Below are 20,014 nucleotides of genomic sequence, written 5' to 3' on the forward strand. Positions count from 1 at the left end.
TGAGGTGAGACTTGGGGTACGCAAGACAAGTCAGACTCCTGAAAGGGGTACTATAGTCTGGAAAGGTTGAGAACCATTGCATTATGGTATACCAAAAAACTGTATATATGGGAGAAGCACATTTTAAAACCCTTACAAAATGGCCAAGTTTAAAAAATTTTTACCAGACCATGAAAAGATTCATCTGTAACCTCGAGTCTATGCCTCCATATGTAAACTTCCTACCACTTCCTACTGAGGTGCTGCTATACGTGTTCAAATAAATGATTGGAAAATCTTTTTCAAATGGTAAAAGTGTATTTTTTCCACCCTCTCTATTATCAGTCAGAACACAGCACTGTTCTCAAACACATTTTTGCTTAAACTGCTAATAAGAACAACAACAACAACAAAACTTATAAGCAACTGAAAAAGACCCTTAAATGAAACACTTACCCTTCTGCCTAGCTAAGGTTGCGGAATTGTTACCCAGACAACTGCCATTTCTAAATGCACTTAAAACACTTGTTTATAATATTCCAAAGAGCAGATTTTGTTTTAAAGGAAACTATTTGTTAACATGTTCTCTGCAAGTCAGCAAGTCCAGAATAAAGCCACATGCAAACAACTTGCTTACAAATACCTTCACCTTAAACGAAATCTCAGTCAGTCCAAACACTTCATATTCTTACAAACGTTCTTCTACCCCATTATAAGCATTGTCTATATGAGGCTCAAATACAATTTCCACTATAACAACTGTAAGCAGGCACAAATAAATTTTTCTAACATACGGAACATTCACAGCACTACTTGACCCCATTTTTAACACGAACACATTGCTTCCTTTCACTGTATGTGGCTAGCATTTGCTTCACTGAAAAGCTGCTATGTAGTTTGTGATCAAATGCACATACATGAGGTATGAAGCTAAACTTCCTGAAATATCTGAGTCACATGTGAAAACTGTAGCACACCCTGGTTGTATCAACATTAGCATTTTGGCAGGAAATCTCTCAACATTGTGCAGCCACAGATAGCAGCAGTGGGAGTGCTCAGGTAGATGGGGACAAGCCGAGAGAAGTGTTCACTGGTAAATGAGCTTGTATCCTGTCTATACTACTGTTCCAACATGGCTACCACCAGGGGAGTGGCAATGGTAGAAGCTCTATTGAAAAATACTAGTGCAGGCCAGGCCTCAAAGGGAATGGCTACACTGCAGCTAGGAGCATGTCTTCCAGCGTAGGTAGACAGAGTTACATTAGCTCTGCTCGAGCCAGCGTGTTGAAGATAGCCGTATGGACATTGTGGGAGGTGTGACCTCTTGGGCTAGCAATCCAAGCTCGGGCCCAGAGAGTCAGGTGGGCTTGGACTTTGGCTGCTAACCTGAGCCACCATTCCTCCACAATGTCCACATCACTTTCTTTAATGCACTAGCTTGAGAGAAGCTAGCGTGAGTCTGTCCACCAGGTCTGGGAGGCTTGCTCCCAGAGGTAGTGTAAGGCCTATGAAAGACAACATGTGTCAGCACAATACGAGAGAAAATAGTGAATTCTGACTGCACCATAGCAACACAACACTAATGGCCACCATTACAAAGCTCGGAAGATCACCTCAGTGTCCTCTGGCTCTTCAATAAATTCTGAAGGCCGATGAGCCCTTCTTTTCTCTCTGACCAGTTGGAACTGGCACAGTGGTTTAGGACTTCAGCCACATCTTCAGTCTGTCGTAGGTAGTGTGGAATGCCTCCATTCCTAGAACCATATGAGCGTTCGGAGCAAGCACTCGATGCGTCGCTATTCGCATCATCATCAGAATACATCCCATACGGCTCATATCTTCTTCTCACTGGCTTTTTCTGGAGGAGGAAAAAAAACCCACATTAAGTAAATTGTTTATAGTTATATTAAAGCAGAGGAAAGGATGCTCTACCTGAAGGTAGTTTGAGGTTATTGTTATAGTGGCACAAAGGTGGTAAAATGTCCCGGAGCACCAGCCTGTTTACCTTACTCACTCTAGCAAGAAGAGCCCCATTGATTTTGAAGGGAATACACATGTGACTGATGCTCCAACAAAACACAATAAATGATCCAATAGAAATGTTAGCTAACAATGAAATAATGTGTTGCTTTTAATGAAAACAGTGAACATTTCCCTGGTTAGAGATTGACAATATACTTTTTACTTCAAGCAAAGTCATTAAACATGAAGGTGATTCTGCAAATAAACATTTTGATGATATAATAACGAGAGAGAAAAGAGCTAAAGGACCATTTCTGCTCTGTCATACGTTGGTGTGAATCCACGGTAATTCCACCGCAGTCAGTGAAGTTACTCCAAGTTCATACTGCTTTACAAGAAAGCACAATTTTGGCCCCCTGTGTGGTAATTTGGGCTAGGGTTTTCAAATGCACCTGGGGGGGGGGGGGGTCAGACATCCAAATCCCATTCATTCCAATGGCTTTGGGGTGCCTAATTCCCTTATGCACCTTACAAAATTCTAGCCTTAACACTTAGCAAGAAATATCAGCACAATTTTGACAATGTACCAAATTTAACCCTATGGAATAAACACTAGAACAAACCTTAACAGGATACGAGTGACTATAAAACATAACAGAAAAGGTCTTAGATGATTGCTACAGAATTCCTCTCTGAGGGCCCAATCCTGCAGTTGTTGTATTTGCAAAGCCAATGAGATTTTTGCTTTCATTAGGACTTCAGGGTTGAGCTGTTATGAATCAGCTCGATTGCAGCATCATGGGGGGTTTTGCAACAGGAAAAAAAAAGGTGGAAAGTAGAAATAAAAAGTCAAGAAAGCACTAGTACCTTGCTCCTGGAGTCTCCTAACAGCTGTAGGCAGGAAAATATTGAAGGGTGGGAAAAAGCACAGAGAATTATGTCAGAAGCTTATGAGGGATTGTTCTTGCAACAAAAACGTACAGCAAATGCGTCCTAGCAAATTAAAAACACAGTTAAAGCAAAAGAAAAGAAAAATGGATATATAATGTCTGCCTTTACTTTCCTACTGCTGCTCCTATGCCATACTCCTAAAGCAGGCAAAGTTCCCAATACTGAGTTTACCTGAGTAAAGAATACAGGATCGGGATTATACCTTTCCTAATGGCTTCTAACAGCTGTAGATCTACATACACCATCTCTGTGTTTTACCTCTCAGGAAAGCTTCTCTAACTAAATACCAATTTTTGAAACTGTCAGTTGTCCATTAAAGAAGGAAACATATTACAGAGTCTTGAACAGAGACTCTAATGCCAGGAAACAATTATATACAGTATAGCTTCATTTAACCAAACTCCAATTAACCAATATCTCCTTTTTTGCTCCTGGAACTGTACAAATACCTTGGATGTCTCTTGAAGCTCAGCTTGTTTAAAGCCAGCTGGCCGGCTCCCCTTGCATCTGAAATCTCAGTTACCCAAAGGTTTCACGTGTTATTTGAGATTTTCAGAGTTGTACTGTATATAGATTCAAAGTATGACCAGCTGGACATACAGTCTGCCTCCCTGGGTCAATTTCTGCTCTCACACATGAACATGGGAATCAATGTGAGCTGCACACGTGTACTAGAGGTCAGAACTTGACCCACAGTGTTTTGTTCAAACTTGATTATTGGGATAACGCCATCTTTGGAGAAGCTCCTCTCCTTTCCTAACACAATGAAAAGAATACTCCTTCTGTATACAAGGGGGGTGGATAGAAGCTGGCATTGCACGGCTCTCCCACAAGGAAGCCAGAACTGGCTTTGTAAAGTGCCTGCTGTGAAAGGATTGTCTAAAGAGCCTATGAGCAAGAAGAGCAAAATGGGGGCTTGTGGAGGAGGGGGACTACAGGATGAAGTGGGTCCCCTGCAGCAGTAGGAGTTCAGATTCTCATCAGGCTAGATTTTAAAGTCACAGCTTCTGGAAAGAGAATATTATATACTGATGCTTTTCAAACCTAACAAGCCTCAAAGTGGTAAGAGGGTAAAAGGATACACAGGGACTGCCCTTAAAACTTTCCAGGATTGCCTTTGATGATGTTACTACAATATATGCCATATTCCTTACCCTGTACTTCCCTATATTAAGTATAGGGAATACTGTATCTTGTGGAGTAATGTTATCTAGTAAAACACATGAAACATTTAAAAGGACAATTCTGAGTGACTGTATTGGCATTCAACCTCGGAGACCAAAATGAAAATTTGGCCCACAACGTATTTAATTTGCTTAACAAACACAATTATTTAGACCTCTGATGGCAATGGCACAGCCTACATTCTAACATCTTATTTCTACATTCTATTGAATTCACACATTAATAAAAAGAAAAGGAGGACTAGTGGCACCTTAGAGACTAACCAATTTATTTGAGCATAAGCTTTCGTGAGCTACAGCTGAGCTATAGCTCACGAACGCTTATGCTGAAATAAATTGGTTAGTCTCTAAGGTGCCACTAGCCCTCCTTTTATTCATGTTGGTTTCAGAGTAGCAGCCATGTTAGTCTGTATTTGCAAAAAGAAAAGTTTTCTGAAAGAAGGATCTTAAATCAGATCAGCAGTTCTCAAATTAAGTTGCTGGTGCTCTGTGATGATTTGGAGTTGTTATGTGATCACAAATAGGGAGGAAAACAGTCTGAGTAATAGTGAATAAGAGGGGAGGTGGTCTGCCCAATTGCAAATGGGGAACGAGATGTCCCTGAGACACTCTCTCTATGGGGATGTGGTCCACAATATGGAAAGGTTTGAGAACCCTGCATCAAACACTTCAAGAAATCCTTTCATCATCCCAACAGCTTAGGTCTCTGGAATTATCCTGTATAACACACAGGACAAAGTTGTACCCACATTACCCTGCACAGTGATTGGTACTCTCATTCTGCCTTCCCTTGAAAAATCAGAAAAACGTATGCAGAAAAATCAGGTAAATGTGGCAAAAGGTTAATGTATGGTTTCTGGATGAACAGCAGAAATTCGCTGGATTCTGCCACTGGAGAACTTTCACTACAATAAGACTCAGGAATACATGAGAATTTAGCTAATGCTTGCAAATGGAAATAACTCAGCAGGGATAAGGGAAATCAAGGGAGATTGGGATAGAAAATACAAAACAAACTGCCTTTGCTTCTAGGGGCACAGTAAATAAACACATTTCAGTTTTACAGAGAGACTAATACACTAATATTGAACTAGAGATAAGCCAAGCCATTAGCTGTTCAAAGTGTTCAACCAGGTGCCAGAAATACTGGGCAGAGACACTGGTGCAAATCCCCAAAAAACTGCAATGGGATCTAATGTCCACATAGAGCAGACAGGAGCCAAGTTTATTAGGGTTTTGCCCAAAACATCTCCATGTAATTTACTGTCTGGGGCTTAGTTAGGACCCCAGTCCTTCCAGGCACTGAGCATCCTCAATTCCCTCTAGTGCTCAGCACCACACAGGATACCCTCCTCAAATATCAGATTAAAGACAAAGGGCTAATTTAACCTATTCCTCATCAGTGACACTAAAGCATCTCTGCTTGTTGGATAATAACTGATGAGGATTAACAAACTTCCATAATGAAATGTAGCATCGGTGCCAATACATTCAAATGCAAAATGCAATTATCAAACATCGCCACAGTGTCAGACATTGGGACATTTAAAACAACGGCTATTAAAAAAGAGAACATACGTACAGGTAACTTTAAGCCACTTTCTGGTGTCGGTAGCATTTTGTATTTTTCCTCTTACCAGTGCATCAGCCACAGCAGCCTCCAGATCTGTGCTTGAGCTCAGGACTCGCATGGCATTCACAGAAGCAGGCATCCTGCCTGGCTGTCCAAGTCCAAACCGGTCTGCACAAAAGACAACATTGAAAGAGATTGTTAAGTGAATTCACATTCACTCTGAATCCTAATAAGGTGTCTGGCCAGGAACTCCCCAACGAAAGGCTTTGGGAACCCACAGTACCATTTCATTAAATGTTATTTTATCTGTCACTCTGACACATTTTGCCGCTATGGTATTTAAAACAAAAATACTACAAACAAACTCCAGTACTTAAGCTACCAGAGACACTATGTTTGATTTTCATAGGCATATTTTACTGTTGCAAGATGGGTGGGAAAGGAATCTATTTTTCCTTTTATTTTACTCTCTCTCTCTTTTTAAATTTACTCTTTTCTACTTTTATTTTGGTTTCATGAGTCACACATATATGAGGTCCAATCCTCCTCTTATCAAAATCAACTGTAAAACTTTCATTGACTTCTCTGAAGCAGAATCGGGTCTACAGTTCCATTACTCACTAATTCTATTAAGTGCTGATATTGCAACTCTCTCATTTGAGCAGCCCCTACTCACAAGAGTCATTTGACTGAAATCAAAGGCTTGAGATCTTACATATTAAGTTTCAAGACTTGACTAACCACTAGATGAGTTTTTTCCTCTCATGTGGGAAGAAGAACGTATAAAAAGGGAGAAATATCTATGGTGTGATCATCTCTGAAGTGGTTCCAACCTCACCTTTGTTGTTAAATGGCTGTTAGAGGTACAGGCTTAAATTTGCCCTGCGCTGAAACTTGGCCTCAATACTGTATCATAAATCAACATACAATTTCTTCCTTTTGCAAGAAAATAAAGGGTTTGATCAGGGTTGCCACCCATCCGGGTTTTACCTGGACACTCTGTTTTTTGGCTTCTGTGTCCAGATGCCATTTAGAGTTGCCAGGTACCTGGTTTTCAACCGGAAAGTGCAGTCGTAAAGGGGACCTGGCAACCCTAAATGGCACCCCGAACCAAAAGTCCGGTTACTGTGGAGCAGGGGGAAGCGCTGAGTCATTAACCCATACCAGCACAAACTCAGCTGGGGCTGCCTCCTACCTGCAGGCAGCTCCTTGAGATGATCTAGCGAGTGACTGGGGGAGATGGGAAGAGGAGCAAGTGACGGGGGCAGGGCCTTGAGGGAAAGAGGTGGGGAGGGAGGCGGGCCCTGGGGAAGAGGCTGAGAAGGGACGGAGCCTCAAGGGAAGAGACGGAGCAGGGGCGGGGCCTTGGGAGGAAAAAACAATTCCCTACCTTTCGTAACTGTTGTTCTTCAAGATGTGTTGCTCGTGTCCATTCCATTCTAGGTGTGCGCAAGCCATCGGAGATTTTTGCCTTAGCGGTACCCATAGGGCCAGCTGTGGCTGGCCCTGTGCCCTCTCAGTTCCTTCTTGCCGACAACTCCGACAGAGGGGCAGGAGGGCGGGTAATGGAATGGACATGAGCAACACATCTCGAAGAACAACAGTTACGAAAGGTAGGTAACCGTTTTTCCTTTTTCAAGTGCTTGCTCATGTGGATTCCATTTTAAGTGACTCACAAGCAGTATCAATGGAGGTGGGCTTGGAGTTCACCGTTGTGCAGCTTGTAGTGCAGCTCTGCCTAACCCAGTGTCATCCCGAGCTTGCTGGGTCAGAGCATAGTGTGAAGCCAATGCGTGGACAGACAACCAGGTTGCGGTCCAACAGATCTCTTGGATCAGCACCTGAGCAAGGAAGGACCTAGTCGAGTGAGCAGTCACTATCGGCGACGGGGGCACCTTCGCTAGCTCGTAGCAGTAGCAGATACAGGCAGTGATCCATGATGATATTATTTGGTCAGACACAGGGCAACCTTTCATCCTGTCTGAGATCGCCACGAACAACTGCGTTGACTTAAGGAATGGCTTCGTTCTGTCTATATAAAAGGCCAGAGTGCGCCTGACATCCAGGGTATGCAACCTGCCTTCTTCATCTGTCGCATGGGGCTTAGGAAAAAGAACCAGCAAATATATGTCTTGACCAGTATGGAACTGGGAGAGGACCCTGGGCAGAAAGGCCAGGTGTTGATGCAACTGAACCTTGTCCTTATAGAAAACCATGTAAGGTAGTTCAGACATTAGCGCTCTGATTTCAGACACTCGACGGGCCGAAGTTATGGCGACTAGGAAGGAGACTTTCCAGGAGAGAAGCAGTAAAGAACAGGAAGCGAGGGGTTTGAAGGGGGGAGCCATGACAGCACAAGATTCAGGTCCCAAGGGAGTACCAGATCCTGAACATGCAGGTAAAGGCGCTCTAGGCCCTTCAGAAACCATGCCATTATAGGGTGGGTGAAGACCGACCTGCCTCGAAATGGAGGATGGAACACCAACATGGACACCAGGTGCACCTTGACCGAAGATAGTGATAGGCCCTGGAGCTTAAGATGCAGCAAACAGTCCAGGATGTCCTGCAGGGGGGCCTCCTCTGCACAGATGCAACGATCCAAAGCCCAACACGTAAAACACTTCCACTTTGCCACAAAGCCCTGGTGGACGGCTTCCTGCTGCCCAGCTGGACACTGGCGCAACATTGCTGCTCCTCCCCACTCAGCCAGGCAGAAGCCAGGATGTCAAGTGCAGTGCTGCCAGGTTCCGGTGCAGCAGATTGCCGTGGTTCTGGGACAGCAGATCCAGCCAAAGAGGCAGCTGCAGGGGTGGGTAGCTGTCGACAGACTCAGCAGCATGCCAAACCAGTGCTGACGTGGTCACAAGGGGGCCACAAGGATGACCTTGGCCTTGTCTTGCTTTACCTTCAGGAGGACCGTGTGGATCAAGGGCACCAGCGGGAAGGTGTACATCAGCGTTCCCGACCAGGAGATCAGGAAAGCATCCGACAGGGAGCCCTTGTCCCTGCCCTGCAGACAACAGAACACGTGGCACTTCCTGTTTTGCCTGGATGCAAACAGGTCCACCTGGGGAGTCCCTGACTTGCGGAAGATCAGGCTGACTACTTCTGGATGGAGTGACCATTCGTGGTGAGACAAGAAGGTTCTGTTGAGGTGATCCGCCAAGACATTCTTGGTCCCCGACAGGTGGGTGGCCACCAGGTGAACGGCGTTCCTCATGCGAAGTCCCAGAGGCTGAACACTTTGCGACAAAGGGCTAAAGCCCTGGCGCCACCCTGCCTGTTGATGTAATACATTGCAACGGTATTGTCCATCAGGACCTGCACCACCTTGCCCTTCAGGTGGGACAAGAAAGCCTGACAGGCTGGCCAAACTGCCCTGAGCTCCCTGACATTGATGTGGAGGGCCAGGTCGGGTTGCAGCCAATGACCCTGGATGCTGAGCTGGCCCAGGTGGACTTCCCAGCCCAGATCCAAAGCATCTGAGACCAGGGTGAGCAATGGGGTCAGAGACACAAAGGGAAGTCCTTGCAGCAGTGACGTGGGATCCCGCCACCAGTCCAATGACAGTTGGATATGGCTCAGTACTGTGACTACTTGGTCTAGGGCAGGGGTCTCAAAAAAATGGGTTATTTCCTGTGGCCCGCCAAGCTCCCCGCACCCCCCTGAAGTTAGTTCCTGTGGCCCACCAAGCTCCCCGTGCCCCCGCAGAGTTATTTCCTGCAGGCCGCCAAGCTCCCCTCCCTCCGCAGCGTGCTGCGTCCCTGCTCCTCTGCCTACCTCCAGGCACTTCCCGCCGCCAAACAGCTGTTCGGCAGCGCTTAGTGCTTTCCAGGAGGGAGGGGGGAGCTGCACGCTCAGGGGAGGAGGTGGAGAAGAAGTGGGGCAGGGGTTGGAATAGGGGCAGGGAGGGGGCGGAGTTGGGGTGGGGACAGGGGCAGGGCCTCATGGAAGGGGTGGAGTGGGGGTGGAGCCAGGGGGCTTTTGTACCTTTATATGGAAAGGTGTCAGTGATGTGGCCCTCGGGCCAATGTACTAGTCCTCATGTGGCCCTCGTGGTGATTCGAGTTTGAGATCCCTGGTCTAGGGGGTGCCTGCTGGGAGTGTAAACCAAGGCCAGCCACATTTGCAGAAGCCTCATACAAAGACAGCACGCAGCCACGTGTGGGCTGTAGTGAGTGTGTGGGCTTTTATGTGGGAGATTAAGTCCGCCATGGCCCAAAAACGTGCCTCGGGAAGGAAGGCCCTGGCCTGCGTGGAGTCAAGGACTGCCCCAATAAACTCTATGCATTGGACTGGAGTTAATGTGGACTTTTCTGTGTTTACCAACAGGCTCAGGTCGCTGCAGGTGGAACGCACCAGATTGAGGCTCCTTTGCACCTGCTCTGGAGATCTGCCCTTGGTGGGTCAAGATACAGAAAGATTTGGACCCCCTGATGTTTGAGGTAAGCCACCACTGGCTCCACACATTTCGTGAACACCCTGGGGGCCTAGGACAGGCCAAAAGATAGCGCTGTGAACTGAAAGTGTCGCCTGGCCATTATGAAGCACAGGAACCATCTGTGTCCTGGGAATATGGAGACATGGAAGTACACGTCCTTAAAGTCGAGAGTTGCATACCAGTCCCCTGGATCCAGGGGAGGGATGATGGAGGCCAGGGAGACCATGCGGAACATCAACTTCTTGAGAGACTTGGGCCAGAATGGGCCTGAGGCCAGACACTTAGGCCAGAATGGGCCTGAGGCCCCCTTTCACCTTTGGGATTAGGAAGTATCAGGAGTAGAATCCTCTTCCTTCCATATCCTAAGGAGCCTTTTCAACCTCCTGAACAAGGAGAAGCTCATGAGAAGGGTCTGAAGAGGGACGGGGAAGAAGGGGGGCGGGAGGGAGGGGTGTCCAAAAATTGCAGGGTATAGCCCCAAGTGATTCTGTCCAGGACCCAGCGGTCCGACGTAACCTGGGACCAGGCCAAAGAAGAAGGGGAGAGGCGGTCAAGGAAAGGGCAGGCAGGATCCGGGCAGATGGCTGGTGTGTCACTCTCGGATGCACCCTCAAAATGACCATTTCTGGCCCCCTTGGTGCTTCACCGGGCTAGGCTGTGCAGGGGAGTGAGACGATGACGGGTGGCGGCGGCTAAACCCAGTGTCCCGTCTCCTTGTAGGCCACTGACGAGGCTGCCACTGTCGTGGCGGCAGAGAAGGCCAGAACAGCTGTCTTAATGCTTGAGGAGTGTGCATCCCCGGAGAGCGGAGAGTCGCCCATGTGTCCTTAAGGCCGTGAAGCCGCGCATCCATCTGGTCAGAGAACGACCAGGACCGACACCATCAAATGGGAGGTCCTGAACAGAGGCCTGCATCTCCTGGGACAGGTCTGCGGACTGGAGCCAGGAACTGTGCCTTATAACCACCACTGAGGCGACCACCCGGGCAGCCAAATCGGCCGTATCCCAGGCCATTTGGGGGGGAACACTGAGCTGCCGCAGTGCCTTCCTCCACCAGGGTTGCAAACTCCTGGGCCACCGTCTGGGCTATGGAGTCTTTAAACTTGAGGAGGGAGTCCCACACGTTAAAACTGTAACGGCCCAAGAGGGGCTGGTGGTTCACCACCTGAAACTGGAGGCTGGACATCGAATAATCTTGCGACCAAACAAGGCCAACCGCTTAGCATCTTTATTTTTGGGGGTGGAACTGGAGGGGCCCTGCTTACCCTTTTCTTTGGCCACAGACACAATCAACAATCCTGGTGGTGGGTGGGTATATAAGTATTCAAACGCTGTTGCCAGGATGAAGTACTTTTTCTCCACTCTTTTAGACGAGGGCAGAATAGAGGATGGGATTTGCCAGATCAACTTGGCAATGTTCAAGACCCCTTCATGCACCGGGAGTGCAACTCGGGCTGAGGTGGCCACCAAGAGCACATTGAACAATGTGTTCGTCAGCTCCTCCATCTCCCCTGCTTTGAGGCCCAAATTCAAAGCCACGCTACGGAACAGCATGGCTAGCTGTGGAGGGCCCCACCACCGCCTCATCCAGGGAGGAGGAGGAGGAGGAGGATGATTGGACCACCAGGGGAGGCCCTCTGGCATCTTCCCCCGAAGGGGAGAGTGGCCTTGGAGTGGGCACTGGCTCCTCACCCGCGACGATCACCAGAACATCCTGCATTGAACCCAGTGCCAGCGGTGCCGCGGGCGCAGACTTTGGCCTGTCTGATGCGGCAACCGAGGGTTGGCGAGAGTGGGGCAATAGCATAACAGTAAACCCCCAGGCATTCCAATAAGTCCATTAGTTCGTCCATTGACCCTGCTGTCAGGCCGGCCCCAATGCCGCAGATGCTTCCTGCAGGGCCCAGTCCCCTTGCAGCCTGGGTGAGGGGCTAAACTGTGCCACCAATCCAGATAAGTCGTCGCCCTCCGGTGACCACGGAAGGGCTGTCCAGGCCTGGGTCTGGCGGTTAACCATCGCCACCGGTGACCAGGAGCATTCTGACTGGTGCCAGGAGTAGGGAGAGCAGCATCGTGTTGGGGAGTGGCCTCAAAGTCAAGGTGTCAACAACATGACGTGGATCGGTGCCAAAGGGATCGACTACACCTGGGAGAGCTTTGGCGCAAAGACAGGGACCGGGAGTGTGGTACCGATGACTGGTAACGATGGGCCGGAGACCTGGGGCACGGAGACCAAGAGCATGGCGACCTAGGGCTCTGCCGTGGCTCTGGAGATCAGTGGCGCATGCCCATCCTGTGCAAGGCCTTACTGGCGGGCTTGCCCTCGCCTTAGCTAGTTCCATTGCCGAATGTGGTGCCAGCACCAGCAGGAGCTCCCTTGGCTCTGCAGGCACTGAGAACTGAGCAGGCGTTGACCGACCCATCAGCTTTGACCCTGTACCACTTGCCGTAGTTGGTGGCAGGTCTATTCGGGGGGAGGCACTCCCCCGGGTGGAGCCCTTGTGCAGGTCTGGAGCGGGTGTAAGGCCCAAACAGGGTCCTTTGCCCAGCGTGCCTTTATCAGGCTTGCCCAGTGCCATCTTCTTCAGCTTCTTTTTCGGTACCAGGGACGGGGAACAGTGCCAGAGGTGCGCTGTGCACCAAGGCTGAAGCGCTGGGTGTCGTTTCAGACCAAGCTGGCTTCCTGCATCAGGAGGGCCCTGAGACGTATGTCGCGTTCCCTCTGTGTCCCACGACGAAAGTTCTTACAGATGAGACAATGCTCCTTCATGTGGGACTCCCCAGGGCACTGCAGACAACTATTGTGAGGGTCACTGACAGGCATAGGCCTGTTACACACGGAGCAGGGCTTAAAACCCAGAGAACGGGCATGCCCCACCCAGTGCAAAGCCCCCACCTAACTAACTGAACACTTAACAGCTACTTAACTACTAACTAAGAAACAATAGAAATATTTACAACTGGAAGCACAAGGCTGAAACAGGAAAGAAACCACTGGCCACCTGCAAAGCAAGGGAGAGAGGCTCTCTGACTGACCACCACGGGCGGTAAGAAGGAACTGAGAGGGTGCAGGGCCGGCGGCGCTTGATATATTGTGGCATGAGCGCAGCACTCCAGGGGGTGCCACAGCTGGCCCTACGGATACCACTAAGGCAAAAATCTCTGACAGCCGTGCATGTGGGCGCGCACACACCTAGAATGGAATTGACATGAGCAAGCACTGAAAGAAGAAGAAGAAGAAGCGGTGCAGGGAGAGCCTCGGGGATCAAGTTACCAGCAATTAGAAAGGTGGCAACCCTTTAATATAATGGAAAAGCTCCCAGTGATTTCAATGTGAACAGCACTGGGCCCAAAATGTGATTTACATCCAAAATATTGCTTGGCGTCCTTTATCATTTCCCAGGATTTTGCATATTAATGTCATTTAGCAAAAACCCAGCAAATGGCTAATTGCAGACACATATATTATTCTTACTAATAAAACACATACTGTCAGCCAAAGGCATATAGTAGGTATTCGAGGGGGATCAGACACAGGCAGCAATTAATTTGTAATGAAAGATTTGCCAGGCTCAAGTAAGTAGGTGCTAGGGCGCAAGCCCAGAAGTGGCGAGGCTATGATCTACCAAGCCTAAAGGTGCCAGGGCTCAGCTCTAGCACAAATTAAGCACTGGATACAGGGGCAGTGGACTTACCTATCATGGGCCAAATTCTGGCATCACACTGTTCATAAATACTTTCTAGAGCAGAGGGAGTATGGAATGAAGGTAGTGTACTCTAGTCCAGGCTCCACTTATAAACAGGGAAACGCTGCTCTGCAGATCTTTCCATGACATGAGCTACTTGGGGCAATCTGGTGCCCAGAGCCATGATCTGTATATTTATTCATGGGTATGCCTGGACTCATGGACAGACTAATCTCCAGAGGACATACATTTATATTGTCTTAGTGGAGAATGGTCCGACAAATGTTACCATTTAAATAAATGGAAACCTATTAGCATAAATGGTGCAGCATCAAGCTGCACATGTATATGCCCATCTGTGGTGTACTTAAGCGGCATTTAGTCGATACACAATACAAGATCAGTGGGCAAAAGGGACCAAGTCAAGGATTTTTTAACAGGTTTTTTGTATTTAATATTTAACTAAGGAAAAATATTCTATCCATTAAAAGCTTTGACCAAAAAGGAACATTATCATTTGTACATGGTATAAATGTATTGCATCCTTCTATGCAACAGATGTAAAGTATTATGTTCAGAAGATTATTTGAGTGCAAACACTTAATAGGGAAATAATTAAATATAAGAAAATTATGCTGGTTTACACACCTTAACATTTACATTTTAAATTCTACAGTACAGAACTCTCTTGCAAACCTCAATTATAGAGAAAAAGAATTGTTAACAGTTATACAAAGAACTAGAGAGAGGTGTAATTGTCCCAAAAGAATGATTTTTGTACTATTTGAATTAATCTCTTAAGGGCTCAAACTTGTAATCTTTACTCTGGCAAAACTCCAACTTGAATTAAATCCAACTTTTGTCTGATTAAGGGGTTGCAGGATTAGATCAGCAATGGGAAAATAGGAGGGTTGTTTTTTTTTTTTAATTAAAAACATTTTGTCAAGTGATGAACTGAAAACTTGATTCTTTCTATATTTATGTTTAAAAGTGGACGGATGGTAGTTACGAGTTTCCTACTATCTTTCAGAGATGCATTATCAGATCAAACATTTTAAATTTACAGCAAGCACATTTTCTACAAAACACATTACACGGGGAAAAAATGAATTTCTTAAAAACTACTGCCAAAAAATAATCAAATCATGACATTTTACAAGGAAATAAAAATTGTATGCGTTATTACCATCCCCTTTTTTAATGAACTCAGTTGCACAACCGTTATAAATACTTAATAGAAATTTCATCCCAGAATGGAAAGATCTGTAACTCCTTTAGTAGGAATGCAGAGGAGATGACACTGCATTATATATGATACAAACTAAATGCGTTGCTACACAGATTTATTTTATGAAAGTATACAGAAGACACGAGTGTTTTCACAAACACAGATGGATAACTGGTATATACAAAAAGGTAGAAAATGATGAGGCAAATTGTGTTCTCAGTTATATCTGTGCAAACCTAACTGATTTAAGCAGCATTGCTAAGGTGGTACTGAGAGCAGAATTCGGTCTCTTGATATCATCATATAGCACTTTGAGTGTCATTGGTTTGCAAGTTAATTTAGCGTTGCATTAGAAAAGGGAAGACAGTTTCTGTATTTAATGAATAACAGAATGACAAAATAATTCAGTTGTAAACCAGTTTAAATTACCCGGCATAAACATAAACAAAAGGGAGCTGTTTTTAAACAAATCAGAATAAGTACAATGTGGCATGCTGGCATACATCTTGCTCCAAGAGTACTGCTGGAATCTCTGAGATACAGATTTAAAGGTCACTGAATAATGTAACACAAAACACATTGGGCCCCAATTCCCTGATACTCTGCTCCTGCATCAAGTGCAGAAATGAGGTGGGGCATGTGTCAAAGGTGTCTATATGAGCTTTTGCATCTCCCTAATTCTGGGACGTGCTGGGGACATGCCTGGCTGCTGGCACAACTGAGAGCAGACCCCGCATCATTACGTTGGCACAGAATAGCCAGAGTACCATGTGCTCTGGTCATGCATCTTTGCTCCCCTTGCCTGAGCCACTACACTTGCTCTGCACTGGCTAAGAAACACCCCCCTAACAATCAGGGTATTCTGCAAGGGCCATCTTTGACACTGCCAAAACAGGACGGGGGCCAGTGTTTCCAAGCTGTATACAGCTTTGTAATATGAAGTAAGCTTAAACCACCAATCTTGCTGTCTTTGAGCATGTAATCTCCCTTTTATTTCAATGGGAATTACACATGTTTAAGAGCTACATGAGTGGGGCTATAACAACCTCAATTTCAGACACATTTTTTTTCAGTTGCATTGAAGAACTCTAGTTAGACTGAAAGACTAGTAAAATGTCTTATCTACAATTCAGAACAGTTTGTCTGAAACCTGCTTAAGGATTAAACCTTACTCTTCCAAGAGGTAACTGATTTCAGTGGGACTTCTTATGTGAGCAAGATACATAGGATTTAAAAGTCTATGCCACTTGGTTTCATGCCATTTAGTGGGATTGCTCGCTATTTGGGAGTTACGTAAATGATGGCTGAGGTTTTCAAAGATGACTAAGGGGATTGGGCACTCAATTCCCAAGGACATTCATTGGCATTTGACAGCAAAACTCACTTAGGCCCCTTTGAAAATTCCAGCTTTAGTTCATTTTTAAAAAGGGAAGTTAGGTCTATTTGTGACTTGATTTTATCATCTGTATGGAGGCAAAATTCCCACTGGCTTTAGTCTTCTCAAGGACAAAGGTTATTTACTGTGTTGTGTTTGATCAAACTTTGTGCAAATTTACAGGAGCTAAAAATGTAGAATATATCATAAGAAGTGGAAAAGAAAAGTGTAGCCTAGACCTTCACCTTTATTACAGTGAAATGTAATTTTTCAGTTCTTTCAATTATTCTGTGAAATGCATCAAATTTGAATTGTGGCCTAAAAAAATTCTCAAGGTCAAAGTCAGTTCAACTTATAATTATTTTTTTATAGAATCACTAGATTAAAAAAAATCAATTTTGAGGGTTTGGGTTAAATAACAGTCATTTAATTCAACCTCACCCTAAGTTAAGGAGAATTTCAAACACCCTATCAAAATGGGGACAGTTAAATGATTGGCAATGTCATTAATGCCTCCACTCTGCTTTATGAAAAGGACAGCTTTGCAGCTACAATATTGGGCTAACTCCTCACTCAGTTCTTGCCAGCTAAACTCCCACTGCACCAAATCTTGAAGTCCTCACCCAGCTCTTATTAAAGAAAAACTCCCACTGAAATCACTTGATTTCAAAGGCAGTTGCACATGCTCAATATCTGAGGATTTGGCCCACACATTCAATGGGAATTTTGTTTGAGTAAAAGGTGGGTAAGAATCTCAGGATTTATCCCATTCAAATCTAAATATTAATAGCGTGAGCAAAAGCACAGGGACTTTAAAGGGAGTCTTTCCCTTGGCTTGAGTGAGATTTGGACCAGCCCTTAAAAAATTATATATTGGAAAATGTTACATTTGCCATTTTTATTTAAAAAGCCCATCCAGTGCTAATTTTGTGTTGATTTTGTGCATCTGGGGTTTGATCCTGCAAGGTACTGAGTGGGATTTGGGAATACTCGCAATATGCAGGATCTGACCAGTAAGGGTCCGATCCCAAGCACCTGCAACTCCCATTGACATAAATGGGAGTTGTGAGTGCTCAGCATCCCTGAGGATCTATCCCACGTTACACAGCTGATCCATTTGCAGGGTGGAATTAAGAATGCCCTGGATCACCCTTGGTTTGTTTGTACACGGCTCATGATGTTCCTAAAGTACATAAACAAAATTAAAAACATTCAATAAATTAAAATAAAAAAAGCATGTTAAACAAAAACCCCACAGTAATGAAAAGCACATGCCAAGTGCTGGCTGATATGCATGACAGCAAATGTTAAAATGGTTGTAAACAAGACTAATATTAAGAAGCAGATTCATGCAGTTAGCACTTGTTCACCTGACTGCCCAACAGAATCAGCAGTGGAGAGAGCACTAGTGGACCTGGAATGACGTCGAGAAGCTGCAAGTAAAAGGAATGGCAACACCCACAAGATTAACACACAAGTACCCAAGACAGAAAATGCCACAGTCCAAAAGGGATGCACACGATTACTACCAACATGGGTGTTTTATAGTGAAAGGCAATGCTGCCGCGTATGAATGCACAACAAGTACAGTGCAAGCCCCAAGGCAAAATCTCCATCGGCAGCTTCCTCCTTTCCCCCACAACCACAAACACAATGTGTGACAAACAAATACATTGTTTTTAAGAATACCAAATTGTGTGCAGTTCAGCAAAGACTGGTGAGTGTCAGTCATGTTCCAGAACCACAGATCCTAAAAACAGCTAGTATGAGAATGTGAAACATTTAACCCCGTAACAGGATTTAGATGTGATCAATCTAAATCCCAAAGTGAAGTCAAGAGGAATGATTAGAAATTGTGCTTGAAAATATTTCTCACAATATTCTACTCTATGTACAAGAAACAATGTCAATGACAAGACCAATTTCAGTAGAATGAGTTGTCACAAAAGTGTAAGGAGTCATACCGGGAAATAAATAAGCCACTGAGCACAGCTCTTTTGTTAAATATTTTAGTTTTACACACACACACACACACACACACACACACACACTCTCTCTCTCTCTCGCCATTGTGGCTATGACAGCTATATTGTAACATTTTTGCACAGTTATTGTGTTTATATAAATATATTATATGCATACATATATTTGTATGTGTGCGTAGAGAGTGTAATATATATACACACATACTCAAAATGTTATAGCAACAGACCTTTATATAATAGCAATGGCTGGAGTTAAGACTGAATTCCGTCTTCCATTTTAGCCCCTGATTTTCAGTGGTTCATAACTTCTTTGACAAATTCCTTTAGAGCAGAAGTTTTCCATTCTTAGTTTCAGCACAAAGGTTATTTGTTTTTGAATGTTGGAAAAAATTTTGTTCAGCCATTTCTGAATTATGCCAGTGTTTTTAAAGAGCTTTTTCCCATATATCTAGCAATGCTGTGCTCACATAACTCAAAAACACATAAGTCTAGAAACTCTAAAAGAAAGGCCCAGTTCTGTACTCCGCTCATATGAGTAATTCTCAGTCAATACAATAGTTCTACTGAAGGCCTTATTGTTTGATTGTCGCTATTAATACTTGAAGAAAGTTACATTTGAACATGGTTCTTAATTTATAATGCTACATACACATTGTCAATAGTGCACATATATGCACATTACAAGAATTTAAAGGATTTTTTCTATTTAATTGCCAAACATTTGTAAATGTAACATTAAAATTACATACAAAAATGAGAAAGGAAAAAAAAGTTTCTCACAGCAATGGGAACTTGGCCATAAGGTATTCAGGATGTGCAATGCAGTCTATAAAAATGGAGCCTAAGGCCCCATGCATTTATTCAAGTAAGCACTGATATCAAAAATGACTCATGAAAGTAAGGTTTGCAGGATCAGTAAAGAGTTACATATTAAGCTTCACAAGGCAGACCCTCCTTGTACATATACGGATCTTCCTGCAGGATCAGGGCCTAAGAAGAAACAAAGGAATACAAAATACCTATACTTGAGCAATGTGGCCAAGTTAACATTACTGCGGGAACTTTATGTTCCACATTTCCTGATTTAGATCCCAGTCCTGCAAGCTGCTGAGTGCGGGCAGACATTTACACCTGCATAGAGCCCCAGTGACATCATGGGGGCCATGTGTAGCCACTTGAAAGATCAGGCTTTTAGTGTGATATGACCAAAACATTAGGTTACCACAGGATTTTTATATTTAGTAGAGTCCAGTGGCATTTAAGTTAATCTTTACAATGTGAGTAAAACGACACTTGGGACACTTCTCGGAGCACCCAGGACTGAGAGTCACCTTGTTACACCTGCCTCCAGAGTGAGGGAATCTTACCAGTACCCACTAGGTGTTAGCTCCCTAACACAAACAGCCTGTCAGCTACTCAAGCATTCTCCTCTGGGCTATACCAGCCCTGTCTTTGCCTTCCAGGTTGACAACAGATGCAATCCAGCCCCTGAATACTTTTGAAGTGTCTCTCTGTGGTACCCAGCCCATGATCACGGGATACCCAGAGAAATCCCAGATCATCTGTTCCCCAAAGAAAAGTTCACCATCGTTTACCAGTTTCATCTTAGACCATGCTCCTGTAATATGCACAGCACTTGAATTCAATTAT

The 20,014-nt window shown here is 45.0% G+C and overlaps 1 protein-coding gene across 41 annotated transcripts in view; it reads right to left on the bottom strand.

Annotated features, from left to right (window-relative positions):
• The window catches only part of CLASP1 (cytoplasmic linker associated protein 1), a 266,722-nt gene that overhangs the window by 64,870 nt on the left and 181,838 nt on the right, over positions 1 to 20,014 (bottom strand). For 14 of the 41 annotated variants that reach the window (XM_043525461.1, XM_043525458.1, XM_043525460.1 and 11 more), the window contains 4 exons: positions 17,750 to 17,812; positions 5,714 to 5,817; positions 2,809 to 2,832; positions 1,593 to 1,837 (listed from right to left, as the gene is read on the bottom strand). In XM_043525461.1, the coding sequence (XP_043381396.1) occupies positions 1,593 to 1,837; positions 2,809 to 2,832; positions 5,714 to 5,817; positions 17,750 to 17,812 (436 nt within the window). The remainder of the gene's footprint in view (positions 1 to 1,592; positions 1,838 to 2,808; positions 2,833 to 5,713; positions 5,818 to 17,749; positions 17,813 to 20,014) is intronic. The other 27 variants (XM_027833968.3, XM_027833963.3, XM_037912892.2 and 24 more) reach the window with 3 other exon arrangements.

This window comes from Chelonia mydas, chromosome 11, assembly GCF_015237465.2.
Source record: "Chelonia mydas isolate rCheMyd1 chromosome 11, rCheMyd1.pri.v2, whole genome shotgun sequence".
NCBI lineage: Eukaryota > Metazoa > Chordata > Testudines > Cheloniidae > Chelonia > Chelonia mydas.